The following is a 14,871-nucleotide window of genomic DNA, read 5'->3' on the forward strand; positions in this document are numbered from 1 at the left end:
AAAGTGAGCTTGATCATATTTAAAAAGGTATCTCCTGGGGCTTCCCTGGTGGCGCAGTGGTTGAGAGTCCGCCTGCTGATGCAGGGGACACGGGTTCATGCCCCGGTCTGGGAAGATCCCACATGCCGCAAAGCGGCTAGGCCCGTGAGCCATGGCCACTGAGCCTGTGCGTCCAGAGCCTGTGTTCCGCAACGGGACAGGCCACAACAGTGAGAGGCCCGTGTACCGCAAAAAAAAAAAAAAAAAGATATGTTAGTAATATGTGAAAAATAGTGTCTCTGAGATGATTGATAGGTATGAGTGTAAGAGCAGTTCATGAAACAAATTTTTCATTGTCACAGTCTAAGATACAGCAGGCTGATGAATAAAAGAATATTAATTATTCATAAAGAATGTCATATACCCTGACTTTATAGGTCATATTATTAATAGAATCCAAATTCTAAAGGATTCTCTATCTCTTCAGTATTGTCATTTTGATAGTTTAGCAAAGAGCATGGTTGCTCTTGTTAAAAATACATATTCTGAAGTTAGGTTGTTGGAACTTGTATTAGTAAATTGTAGCATGTTAAAACTTTTTCTAATTATAAAAGTAACATATATTCAACATAAAAATTTTGGATCACATAAAGAAGTATAACAAACACCACCTGAAATCCAAATACCCGGAAATAACTACTGCTGTTATTTTTGTAGATACACTTCTCTGTCATGCTTTTTCTAATATCACAGATATTTTTGTCATTAAAATTTCTTTATAAATATCATTTATTATAAACCTCTTCTCATAAGGTTATACCATAATTTATATCCGTTCCCCCAGTAGTTTCAGATTTTACACTATCTTAGATAGCAGTGGGAAGATGAGCTTTATATGTATTTTTTTGTCTGCATTTCTACCCTTTCCTTAGGGTAAATTCCTAGAATTGGAATGACTGGATTAGAATACCATTTGAGACAGAGCCAGGACTAGGGTGAGGTGAGCATGGCAGTTGCTTGGGGCACAGAATTTAAGAGGGTGCTAAAAATTAAATGATGACGATAACATTTTAATGCAATATATTTAAAAATCAAAAGTTAATGCAAAAAAAAAAAACCATCCATAATGAACCACATGTAAATACTAGCTGTAAGATATATTTTTAAGTCAGAAATATATTTACTTTAGACCTTTCTGGTATATGTTTTTTTAATCCTTTATTGTTGTTCAGGTATAAAACTGATTTAAAAATAAACCCATTCCAAATTCATTCTTGTTACTGGTAGGAAGGGTGTTTTTCATCTCGTAGGTAACTACATATGAGGAGATAAGTTAATTCATTAGAAGTGTAGAACGGGGTCAGCCAATATTTTCTGTAAGGACCAGATATTTTTGGCTTGGTAGGCCATAAAGTCCCTGTTGCAACTACTTAGCTCTACCATTGTAGTATAAAAGCAGCCATAGACAGAATATAAATGTTATTTATAGAAATATGAAATATAAATTTCCTATAATTTTTACGTGTCACAAACTTCTCTTTAAAAAAATTTTTTTTACCATTTAAAAATGTAAAATCAGTTCTTAGATCTCAGGCTATGCAAAACAAGTGGCAGGCTGGATTTGACCACGAGCCATAATTTGCTGCCCTTGATGTAGAATATTTGCTTTGCTGTATAATTTTAATTTTTTTCACTAAATTGAACTTTATAAAATAATTTTCTTATTTTATCATAGCATACCCCTTTAATGTGAATAACAGGATGATTGGGGGATTGGGGGTGTTTTGGGTTTTTTTTTTGGTTTGATTTTTTTACCTGAAGCTGAAAGTCTGTTTTTTGTTTTTAAAAATTCTTCTGAAAGAGATACTTTGAAAAAACGGCTCCCTTTTATTTTTCTTACATATTTTAAGAACTTAAAGAAAATATACTTAAGACAAAAGAGTATTCTTAGTAAGACACTTCAGAAATTCTTGCTCTACTGAACTTTCTGTTGTTCACAGGTGGAGACATACTACGCCTTGACACACTTTTAGAATGGTGGCGAGAAAAGAATGGTTCCTTCTGTTCCCGACTTATTATCATATTAGACAGTGAGAATTCAACCCCCTGGGTGAAAGAAGTGAGAAAAGTCAATGACCAGTATATTGCAGTGCAAGGAGCAGAGATGACAAAAACAATAGATATTGAAGAAGCTGACCCACCGCAGCTGGGTGACTTTACAAAAGACTGGGTAGAATATAACTGCAACTCCACTAATAACATCTGCTGGACTGAAAAGGGACGCACAGTGAAAGCAGTGTATGGCGTGTCAAAACGGTGGAGTGACTACACTCTGCATTTGCCAACGGGAAGCGATGTGGCCAAGCACTGGATGTTGTACTTTCCTCGTATTACATATCCACTAGTGCATTTGGCAAATTGGTTGTGTGGTCTGAACCTTTTTTGGATCTGCAAAACTTGTTTTAGGTGCTTGAAAAGATTAAAAATGAATTGGTTTCTTCCTACCGTGCTGGACACAGGACAAGGCTTCAAACTTGTCAAATCTTAATTTGGAACCCAAAGTGGAATATTGTTGGGAGTTCATTCTACCAGTTATCACTAACTTGCCATTTTTTGCATATTGTATTTTTATTTGTAAAAAATATCTTGTTACTTCTGTAGCTGCTCTCATTTTGTCTTTTCTCCAGTAATTATGGTATATGTAAGGTGTTGGGAATAAGCACTATTTTATACTAAAAATATGTAGGGAGTCACAAATGTTGACTTTGTAAATGCATAAGAGATGTTAAAAATAATAACAATGCACTTTGAGGAATGTTTGCATATGCCTCTGATTAGAAAGAAGACACTCTGCTCTGCAGTGGCCAATGAAGAATCACTAATGCCTTATTTTCTAGGCATAGATTAAAGAATGTAAACCAGACAAATTGTTTACTATTATAAGAAAACTACCAATTTGCTTACAGAAGATTAATTTTTGTGAACGGTAGGTTTGAGTTCAAGGCCATTTGAAGAATTACAAGCTCTCTCTCAGAAAAGGGAAAAGGAAGAAGTCTGCTTAAAATGAATGCAAAATTTGCTTATAGTCCATCACGTTTAGTTACTTGGCTATGACCTGTTATCGGTATCACAGAGAAGCCCAAATCACTGTTTAGGTCAAGACATTCTTCATATAGGTAACTGTAAGAAGCTAGAGCCTACAAATTGCTCCTTCATGCAGTGTTAGGGGCCTATGAAAGCACTGGCAGTTTTAAGGGTCTTTCTCAGGGTAACAGTGTTTTCTTAATGAACAATGTTTCCAGCTGCAAATTCCTTCCAAATAAATTGTCTTCCCTTTCAAAAAGTAATCTTAAGAAATTTAGCCATTTGTCATTGATTTAGGCTATTTTCAGTACTGAGAAATGATTTTGATCTTTATAGAGTTAATGCTCTGTCATGAAAACTATTTTTCAGATCCCCATTAGTGGTAACACTTCTTTCTACTGAAGGTCAAAGGATTGGAAACAGGTGATTTTTCTTCATGTATACATATAATGTATTATGTAAAAAAGTATTCATATTGGCAATTTTACTTAAGCATAATGGTGTGGTTGTAATTTTTAAAACTTAATTCAGTGTTTTCTCGGATTAAAGCAGGCATGGATCAGGGTATCTCCTAAGAGGTAATTTACCTCCTGTTCCCTTCCAATAATCCTTACATTCTAAGTTTTCATCTCTGAGAAATAACAAGAAGGGAATAGAATTAAATTGGGGGATAATCTAATCTTTGTTGTTTAAATGGTGTGACGTCTCACCATTAAAGCCGTTTTTTCCAGCCTCAGAGAGAGTAAATAATGCCTCTACCATCTTCTACCTGGTGACTTGAAGTTTTAGTTAGGAAGAAGTCACTTAGCGTCAGGGAACTTGTATACCACTATCTATGCAGCGTTGTTATATAGAGTCTGATTATTTCTGCGTTTTGAGTATGATTTTCCTAATGTTCTGAATAAAATTTTGTCAAAAAATTAATTTTTCACATAATGTGCAAATAACAGTTATTGAATGTTTTAGTGTATTAAGAGAGAGAGTCATAAAAAATGTCCAAGTATTAGAGCTCATGGTTAGTAGCAGGTTGATTTAAAATTTTCCAATATTTGGTTACATATTTATATAAACATCATCCAAATGAAATAGTATATAGTGTTTCATTACTATTCAAAAATAGTGTAGCAGACAAGCCAAGTGTTAAAATTATGAGCTTACAGCTAAAAAACAGTTTAATTAACGTTAAGTAAAATCATCTTTTAAATTCTGAGCCAGTATTAAGCCAACTAGCTTTAACTAAAGTGTATCTCTTTACTCTGAGAAAGCCAAACGTAAAAGTATATCCTGCATTCTTTATAAAGTGATACTAAGATTTTACTAAAAATCACATTCAAAAGGTAGCAGACATTTTTACAGCCACAAAGCTAATATTTTGATAAATATTTTCTATAAAGTACAACCAAAAAAGGTCTGGGCTAAAAATGTGACTTGAGCCTATTTATTAAGTTTGATGAATTCTCCTACCCATACAAATAAGACACTATAAATGACTCTTAGGAGATGGCATCCTAAATTAAAGATGCCTATTTAAAAACATTCAAGTATGAAAAATGATAGTATGGAGAAGGAATATTACAGGAAGGCTAAATTGATTGGTTATTTTTACCTAAAGATTAAAAAACAGACCTGACAATGAGACTAATTTTCTTATGGCTTCCATTTTATATATCATGTTTAGGAAGGAGTTACTTGAAGTGATAGAATTTATGTTAGGGCAAAATTTCACCATTCCACTAAAAAGAGATAACATGGAGATGTTTTTCAACATAATGTTGACTTAATTTGTTTCCTTTTATGATACCTTGCTAAAACCATAAAAGACTCCCCTCTAAAAACATCTTTTTCAAATGTATACACTGTTATGTGATAAATTAAGGAGTCAAGTTCTTTTTCTCATAATTTTTTAGTTATGCTATTATTTCATTCAAAAGTTTAATTTGCTCTGACTAAACTCTTGGGATATTTGGATTTATCTTTGCATAGCTTTCTATCTCACTCTTCTTAATAAATATGAAATTCTATAGACAAGACCTTTTTCAGAAAACCATTTTTATGAACACTTTTCATAAATTACATACTTTTTAAAAGTTACATTGCTAATTCAAATGCATTTATATTTAATGCATTAGTGGGTAGAATTTTTTTGGAGTAAAATCTTCACTAAAGTCTATTTGTAACTGTACATTTTGTTTGTAAATTTTGGCTTGAATATATTTGCTGTTTTGGATACTGCATTTTTTATAGGTATCCTTTCACATTTAGAGCATAGCCTCTTTCAAAATAATGTTCTACATTACCTTTCCACAGGTGATGTGATAGTTAATATTATGTATGCCAAAAGAAAATGGCTTAATTTTAAGCATGTGATTAAGTATATTTGATAGTAAGTGCTCAAAGGAGTTAGATCTGTCAGTACTTTTGAACATCTCCTCTGTTGGGAAGTAACTAGACTGTCATCTCTTTTCAGGCAGAGGCTTGCACATCTTGGTATTTCTGGTACACAATTACCCAGAAGAGTGCCTTGCCTGTAATTCTTATTATTTAAAAAATATTTTTGACTGAGTGAATGAATTTAGACTCCTAATGAGAAATTGGAATAACTTGATTGTAAATTATTACATTTTCTTGACAGTTTTACCTTAAGTGGATATTATTTCAAGATCCTCATTAAATTAATAATTACCAAAGACAGTTACAGAATCAGTGAAAGGAAAACTAATATCACATTTGTAGTTAAAGAGCCATAGGATCAAGATTAGGGAAGGAAAAACTTTGTTTGAATGAAAACATAGCTGATATCAATCACCAAAAAGTGGCTTTTTGTGGGTTGAGTCCCTTTTCCTCATGTCTCCAATATGATTAAGGTTGAATCTTTCATTGATTTCCCATTAGAAACATATAGACAGGTTGGAGATTTATCACAAATGGAAATTATTAAAAGAAAGTCTGACAGATGAACAAAGAAAGAATTCGGCTGTGCCTGTCACTGACAACTAGACTGTAAAATCAGAAAAAATGGGCCTGTGAACATAAGCAGGTTCAGGACAAGTTAGGGAAACTAAAATTATATCAGCTTTGGAGTATCCTCACTAGTTGCAACACATAGGTGTACAGTATGATACAATGAAATTTAAGCAACAATTGTTCTGAGCAACTATTTTGATAAAGTAATTCACATTTATGTTTTTTAGGAAATATTACTTAGACCAAAGATGATTCAAAATTGAAATCTGTAGGCTAATCACTAAGGTTTCTTCAATATTAATATGTAAAAACCCTTTTGATTGATTTAAAAGTCAAATTGGCCAATCATCTTGTGTGATGACCTCAGTATTTTTTTTTTAAGTATCAACTTAAAATAAGTAGAGTAAGTAGACAAGTTTAGTAAAATTCTGTTGTTACTGTTTGGTTTGGACCTAAAAATCTTGATCTATCTTAAATCAGTGTGGCAGGGTCAGTGAGAAATATGGCATATCTCCCTAGATCAGCAATATTTACTCCATGTGAAGTAAAAATATTTTTATATTAAAACATACCAATGTACTGAGCAATATTTGCATTAATTTTTAGTGTAAATCACAAGACTTCAAAGCAATTTTAATATTGCACTAGGTCCTTTGTTCTCCTTACTGCAGAACACTGAAGATTCTTTGGACACAATTTTGGACGTTAATGATACTCTATATTAAAAAGAAAAAAAAATCCTTTGTCTTATGTCCTGGAAACACAAATAGCACGATGAATTTTCGCTAAAAAAATAATTTTGTTTGAATATATATGGAACTTCAGGTGGGTACTGTTTTAATGCAGTTTTATAATAGATATTTCTAGGTTCTTTGGAGTCCTTATACATATTGATTTCTTGTTCTACACAACTAGGTATTGGTAAGGAAAGTGGGGTGAGGATTTTGATTTGTAATCTACATCTCCATGCATTCATACTCATTCTGACCTATTTCTCTGCTATCTAATTAGAAGAGATACTACTCTTTCCAAAACCTAACCTTTGGATTCCTTTCCTCCTTTCTACATAAAACTAATTCATCAATAACAATAAAAGTGACAATGGCTATCATCTGTTGAATGTTTTTTTATGTTCTAGGCACTGTGCTAACCACTTCTGTATACATGATTTCATTAAACCCTCACAACCACCTTTTGTGATGGATGTACTTTTATTTTATGAATGAGGAAACTGAGTCAATGAACTTAAGTAACTTTCCCCACATGACACATCTATGGATAAGAAGTTGGGTCTCAAACTCAGCTCTAAACCAGATTTTATGTTGTGGGGACTCCCACATACCAAGAAAAGGAAGGTTTTACTCGGGTATGTATACCTACATACCCTTTAGAGAACTGTTTGTGTATTTTGTCAAGGGGGTAGACACCTGCCTATAAGCATGTAAGCATAGGGAAGAGGGACAATTGGTCAATATAAAGACCTTCAATTATTAATTGTACTAATATCAGCCCCACTTCTCAGCTCCTTCCTTAATTTTCTAGCAGTCTCTGATGCTAGAGCCTTTCTGGGGTTGTACTGGACTGCTCAGACACACCGCCCCAGAAGCATATTCTGGGAGGCTGCTAGGCTAGTGCTTGCTTTTCTCTGCCACCCAGTTCATACTCTTTTATCCATTTTGTCTTTGAATGTGTGCTGAAATCTCTGGTCTGATAATAGATCCCCCCATTCCCTACATCTTGATGGTACAGTCACTTGTTTATTCCTTTAAACTGGAGGAGAAGATATAGAGGCATGTGTTCACTATCTTGAACTCAAAGCCAAAGTAAGTTTCATTAAAAAAAAATGGTGAGGGCTTCCCTGGTGGCGCAGTGGTTGAGAGTCCGCCTGCCGATGCAGGGGACACGGGTTCGTGCCCCGGTCCAGGAAGATCCCACATGCCACGGAGCGGCTGGGCCCGTGAGCCATGGCCGCTGAGCCTGCGCGTCCGGAGCCTGTGCTCCGCAACGGGAGAGGCCACAACAGTGAGGCCCGCGTACCGCAAAAAAAAAAAACAAAAAACGGTGCAATTGACTTTTACTTCTGGTTTGTATATAAAATACAAAAGAACTTTGATCCAGTGGAAACATTAGAAAAATTCCAGGTTAAAATAAACATACTCTTTATTGGAGCTGCTGCAGAATAGTACATACAAACAAATCTAGGTGAAATAAATCCCAGAGAGCAATAAATTCTTCATAAATAAGCAGAGACTGCAGCAGCTTCTATACCTGGGGCAAATGCCTGCCCTGAGTGCTAGCTAGTATGTTAGAATCGGAGCTGCCATGGACTGGGAGATTTTGCAGGAAAGAGGAAACCAGGCAAACTTTTGACAGCATTGTGGGCTGGTGAGATGGGTCTGCAAGGGCAGTAAGCACTTGACCCAACAATTCTGCCCCCTTTCCCTGGAATTTTGCCAAGAAAGTGGCAGTGGAGGAGAGCCTCATAAATGAAGAAATTCATGCAGCTTTGCACATCACACTTAATTGCCAGGGTTGGAATCAAATACGAATCTGAACTATGTAAAACAGACTTATTCCAGTTAAAACACTAAAAAGATCAAATCACTCAGTATCTTGGCAGATAAGGCATGGGAAGTTAGGGACTGGGCTAACTGAAGGTGAACTGAATCTGATTAAAGCTTCTGCCCAGCTCTGGCTCAGGTAAACCTGTGGGAGATTCGGAAGGGTAAGTCCCTCACCTAAACCACCTAGAATGAAAGGCATGCCATTTCTGAACAGACACAAATTACACTTTTCACTGTTCTTATATGCATAATACAGAATACATTTTTTTAAATTATAAGACATGAAGAGGGGAGGAACTGGACCCATTATCAAGAGTAAGCAGTCAAAAAATAGACTTGTAGATTACTAGCACACAAGAATTTTCAAACCAAATGGATATTCTAGGACTAATAAATATGTCAGAAAACTTTAAATCACTGGATGGTACTTGAGGGTGAGGGTTAGTCCCTAGCATAGGGTGTCAGAGTGTGGCAGGAACCACAAAGCAGAGCTATCTGGCATAGACTAAGGAGGACATCCACACCAGGGACAAGGGAAAGATGATAATGGGAGATTGGTTACATAAGCACGGATTTATCAAACATGAAAATATATTTAAGATGATGGGAGCAGATTCTTCTGTTGAAGAAGGGAATTGCAAACATGGAAATGGAGAGAGCTAGAATAGTCACTAAGGTGTTGGATTCGAAGAGGCAGTATTAGATATAGAAATTAATAAGATGTAAATATGTGTAAGGATATGTGTTTATGTTTTTATACATGTAATCCCTAGCTTTGTTTACTAAGAAGGTCTGAGATTACCAGTGCCCCCATAGCAATGAACACACCTAGATCCCAGATCATGGCTTCTGAATATTATTCTCCACTGAAAGGATCCAGGGCTCTTTGGAGAAATAACTGATTACTTCTGATGAGCCTGGAATATGTTAGTTCCAGAGAGCTGGGACAATTTGAGCGTTAGGAAACTAAGTGCCCTTACTAAGTGCCCATACACACATATATGTATAACTATATGTGTATATGTATACATATATACATATGCATACATACTTCATGATTTTGATGAACAGGACAGTAATGTTAAAACAAAGAGGCAGAGGAGGAACCAAGATGGAGGAGTAGAAGGACGTGCTCTCACTCCCTCTTGCGAGAGCACCAGAATCACAACTAGCTACTGGACAGTTGTCAACAGGAAGACGCTGGAACTCACCAAAAAAGATACCGCACATCCAAAGACAAAGGAGAAGCCACAATGAGACGGTAGGAGGGGTGCAATCACAGTAAAATCAAATCCCGTAACTGGTGGGTGGGTGACTCACAGACTTGCGAACACTTATACCACAGAAGTCCACCCACTACAGTGAAGGTTCTGAGCCCCACGTCAGGCTTCCCAACCTGGGGGTCCGGCAATGGGAGGAGGAATTCCTAGAGCATCAGACTTTGAAGCCTAGTGGGAATTGATTGCAGGACTTTGACAGGACTGGGGGAAACAGAGACTCCACTATTGGAGGGCACACACAAAGTAGTGTGAGCATCGGGACCCAGGGGAAGGAGCAGTGACCCCAAGGGAGACTAAACCAGACCTACCTGTTAGTGTTTGAGGGTCCCCTGCAGAGGCAGGGGGTGGCTCTGTTTCACTGTTGGGACAAGGACACTGGCAACAGAAGTTCTGGGAAGTGCTCCTTGGTGTGAGCCCTCCCAAAGTCTGTCATAAGCCCCAACAAAGAGCCCAGGTAGGCTCCAGTGTTGGCTTGCCTCAGGTCAAACAACCAACAGGGAGGGAACACAGCCCTATCCATCAGCAGGCAAGTGGATTAAAGTTTTACTGAGCTCCGCCCACCAGAGCAACAGTCAGCTCTACCCACCATCAGTCTCTCCCATCAAGCCTCTTAGATAGCCTCATCCATCAGAGGGCAGACAGCAGAAGCACTACAATCCTGCAGCCTGTGGAACATAAAACACATTCACAGTAAGATAGACAAGATGAAAAGGCAGAGGGCTATGTACCAGATGAAGGAAAAAGATAAAACCCCAGAAAAACAAATGAAGAAGAGATAGGCAACCTTCCAGAAAAAGAATTCAGAATAATGATAGTGAAGATGATCCAGGGCCTCAGAAAAAGAATAGAGGCAAAGATCGAGAAGATGCAAGAAATGTTTATCAAAGACCTAGAAGAATTAAAGAACAAACATACAGAGATGAACAACACAATAACTGAAATGAAAACTACACTAGAAGGAATCAATAAGAGAATAACTGAGGCAGAAGACCGGATAAGTGACCTGGAAAACAGAATGGCAGAATTCACTGCTGCCGAACAGACTAAAGAAAAAAGAATGAAAAGAAATGAAGACAGCCTAAGAGACCTCTGGGACAACATTAAACGCAACAACATTTGCATTATAGGGGTCCCAGAAGGAGAAGAGAGAGAAAGGACCAGAGAAAATATTTGAAGAGATTATAGTCGAAAACTTCCCTAACATGAGAAAGGAAATAGCCACCCAAGTCCAGGAAGCACAGCAAGTCCCATACAGGATAAACCCAAGGAGAAACATGCTGAGACACATAGTAATCAAACTGGCAAAAATTAAAGACAAAGAAAAATTATTAAAAGCAACAAGGGAAAAACAACAAATAACATACAGGGAACTCCCATAAGGTTAACAGCTGATTTCTCTCTCAGCAGAAACTCTACAAGCCAGAAGGGAGTGGCATGATATACTTAAAGTGATGAAAAGAAAGAACCTACAACCAAGATTACTCTACCCAGCAATGATCTCATTCAGATTACATGGAGAAATCAAAAGCTTTAGAGACAAGCAAAAGCTAAGAGAATGCAGTACCACCAAACCAGCTCTATGACAAATGCTAAAGGAACTTCTCTAAGTGGGAAACACAAAGAAAAGGACCTATAAAAACAAACCCAAAACAATTAAGAAAATGGTCATAGGAACATACATATCGATAATTAGCTTAAACGTGAATGGATTAAATGCTCCAACCAAAAGACACAGGTTTCCTGAATGGATACAAAAACAAGACCCATATATATGCTGTCTATAAGAGACCCACTTCAGACCCAGGGACACATACAGACTGAAAGTGAGGGGATGGAAAACGATATTCCATGCAAATTGAAATCAAAAGAAAGCTGCAGTAGCAATACTCATATCAAATATAAATAGACTTTAAAATAAAGAATGTTGCAAGAAACAAGGAAGACCACTACATAATGATCAAGGGATCAATCCAAGAAGAAGATATAACAATTATAAATATATATGCACCCAACATAGGAGTATCTCAATACATAAGGCAACTGCTAACAGCTATAAAAGAGGAAATCAACAGTAACACAATAATAGTGGGGGACTTTAACACCTCACTTACACCAATGGACAGATCATCCAAACAGAAAATAAATAAGGAAACAGAAGCTTTAAATGACACAATAGGCCAGATAGATTTAATTGATATTTATAGGACATTCCATCCAAAAACAGCAGATTACACTTTCTTCTCAAGTGTGCATGGAACATTCTCCAGGATAGATCACATCTTGGGTCACAAATCAAGCCTCAGTAAATTTAAGAAAATTGAAATCATATCAAGCATCTTTTCTGACCACAACGCTATAAGATTAGAATCAACTACAGGGACAAAAATGTAAAAAACACAAACACATGAAGGCTAAACAATACATTACTAAATAACCAAGAGATCACTGAAGAAATCAAAGAGGAAATCAAAAACTACCTAGAGACAAATGACAATGAAAACATGATGATCCAAAACCTATGGGATGCAGCAAAAGCAGTTCTAAGAGAGAAGTATATAGCTATACAAGCCTACCTCAAGAAACAAGAAAATCTCAAGTAAACAATCTAACGTTACACCTAAAGGAACTAGAGAAAGAAGAACAAGCAAAACCCAAAGTTAGCAGAAGTAAAGAAATCATAAAGATCAGAGCAGAAATAAATGAAATAGAAACAAAGAAAACAGTAGCAAAGAGCAATAAAATTAAAAGCTGGTTCTTTCAGAAGATAAACAAAATTGATAAACCATTAGCCAGACTCATCAAGAAAAAGAGAGAGAGGACTCAAATCAATAAAACTAGAAATGAAAACAGAGAAGTTACAAAAGACACCACAGAAATACAAAGCGTCCTAAGAGACTACTACAAGCAACACTATGCCAATAAAATGGACAACCTCGAAGAAATGGACAAATTCTTAGAAAGGTATAACCTTCCAAGACTGAACCAGGAAGAAATAGAAGATATGAACAGACCAATCACAAGTAATGAAATTGAAACTGTGATTAAAAATCTTCCAAAAAACAAAAGTCCAGGACCAGATGGCTTCACAGGTGGATTCTATCAAACATTTAGAGAAGAGCTAACACCCACACTTCTCAAACTCTTCCAAAAAATTGCAGAGGAAGGAACACTCCCAAACTCATTCTATGAGGCCACCATCATCCTGATACCAAAACCAGAGAAAGATACTACAAAAAAAGAAAATTACAGACCAGTATCACTCATGAATACAGATGCAAAAATCCTCATCAAAATACTAGCAAACAGAACCCAACAACACATTAAAAGGATCATACACCACAATCAATTCGGATTTATCCCAGGGATGCAAGGATTCTTCAATATACGCAAATCAATGTGATACACCATATTAACAAATTGAAGAAGAAAAACCATATGATCATCTCAATAGATGCAGAAAAAGCTTTTGACAAAATTCAACACCCATTTAGATAAAAACTCTCCAGAAAGTGGGCATAGAGGGAACCTACCTCAACATAATAAAGGCCATATATGACAAACCCACAGCAAACATCATTCTCAATGGTGAAAAACTGAAAGCATTTCTTCTAAGATCAGGAACGAGACAAGGATATCCACTCTCACCAGTATTATTCAACATAGTTTTGGAAGTCCTAGCCACAGCAATCAGAGAAGAAAAAGCAATAAAAGGAATACAAACTGGAAAAGAAGTAGTAAAACTGTCACTGTTTGCAGATGAGATGATACTATACATAGAAAATCCTAAACATGCCACCAGAAAAGTACTAGAGCTATTCAATGAATTTGGTAATGTTGCAGGATACAAAATTAAGGCACAGAAATCTCTTGCATTCCTATACACTAATGATGAAAAATCTGAAAGAGAAATTATGGAAACACTCCCATTTACCATTGCAACAAAAAGAATAAAATACCTAGGAATAAACCTACCTAGGGAGAAAAAAGACCTGTATGCAGAAAAGTATAAGACACTGATGAGGGCTTCCCTGGTGGTGCAGCAGTTGAGAGTCCGCCTGCCGATGCAGGGGACATGGGCTCGTGTCCCGGTCTGGGAAGATCCCACATGCCACGGAGCGGCTTGGCCCGTGAGCCATGGCCACTGAGCCTGCACGTCCGGAGCCTGTGCTCCGCAACAGGAGAGGCCACAACAGTGACAGGCCCGTTTACCGAAAAAAAAAAAAAAAAAAGACACTGATGAAAGAAATTAAAGATGATACCAACAGATGGAGAGATGTACCATGTTCTTGTATTGGAGGAATCAAATTTGTGAAAATGACTATGCTACCCAAAGCAATCTACAGATTCAATGCAATCCCTATCAAATTACCAATGGCATTTTTTACAGAACTAGAACAAATCATCTTAAAATTTGTATGGAGACACAAAAGACCCCAAATAGCCAAAGCATTCTTGAGGGAAAAAATCGTAGCTGGAGGAATCAGACTCCCTAACTTCAGACTATACTTTAAAGCTACAGTAATCAAGACAATATAGTACTGGCACAAAAACAGAAACATAGATCAATGAAACAAGATAGAAAGCCCAGAGATAAACCCACGCACCTATGGTCAACTAATCTATGACAATGGAGGCAAAGATATACAATGGAGAAAAGACAGTCTCTTCAATAAGTGGTGCTGGGAAAACTGGACAGCTACATCTAAAAGAATGAAATTAGAACACTCCCTAACAGCATAAACAAAAATAAACTCAAAATGGATTTGAGACGTAAATGTAAGACCAGACACTATAAAACTCTTAGAGGAAAACATAGGAAGAACACTCCTTGACATAAATCACAGCAAGATCTTTTTTGATCCACCTCCTAGAGTAATGGAAATAAAAACAAAAATAAACAAATGGGACCTAATGAAACTTCAAAGGTTTTGCACAGCAAAGGAAACCATAAACAAGACAAAAGGACAACCCTCAGAATGGGAGAAAATATTTGCAAACAA

At 36.5% G+C, this 14,871-nt stretch overlaps 1 protein-coding gene across 4 annotated transcripts in view; it reads left to right on the forward strand.

Moving 5' to 3' along the window:
- TMEM168 (transmembrane protein 168) overlaps nt 1-7,217 on the forward strand; it is a 52,893-nt gene extending 45,676 nt beyond the window's left edge. For all 4 annotated transcript variants that reach the window (XM_027102148.1, XM_027102150.1, XM_027102149.1 and 1 more), the window contains one exon: nt 1,980-7,217. In XM_027102148.1, the coding sequence (XP_026957949.1) occupies nt 1,980-2,527 (548 nt within the window). In that variant the 3' untranslated portion in view covers nt 2,528-7,217. The remainder of the gene's footprint in view (nt 1-1,979) is intronic.
- The last annotated feature ends 7,654 nt before the right edge of the window (nt 7,218-14,871 follow it).

This window comes from Aethalodelphis obliquidens, unplaced genomic scaffold (assembly GCF_003676395.1).
Source record: "Aethalodelphis obliquidens isolate GAN/ISIS:26980383/991018 unplaced genomic scaffold, ASM367639v1 scaffold5, whole genome shotgun sequence".
Lineage (NCBI taxonomy): Eukaryota > Metazoa > Chordata > Mammalia > Artiodactyla > Delphinidae > Aethalodelphis > Aethalodelphis obliquidens.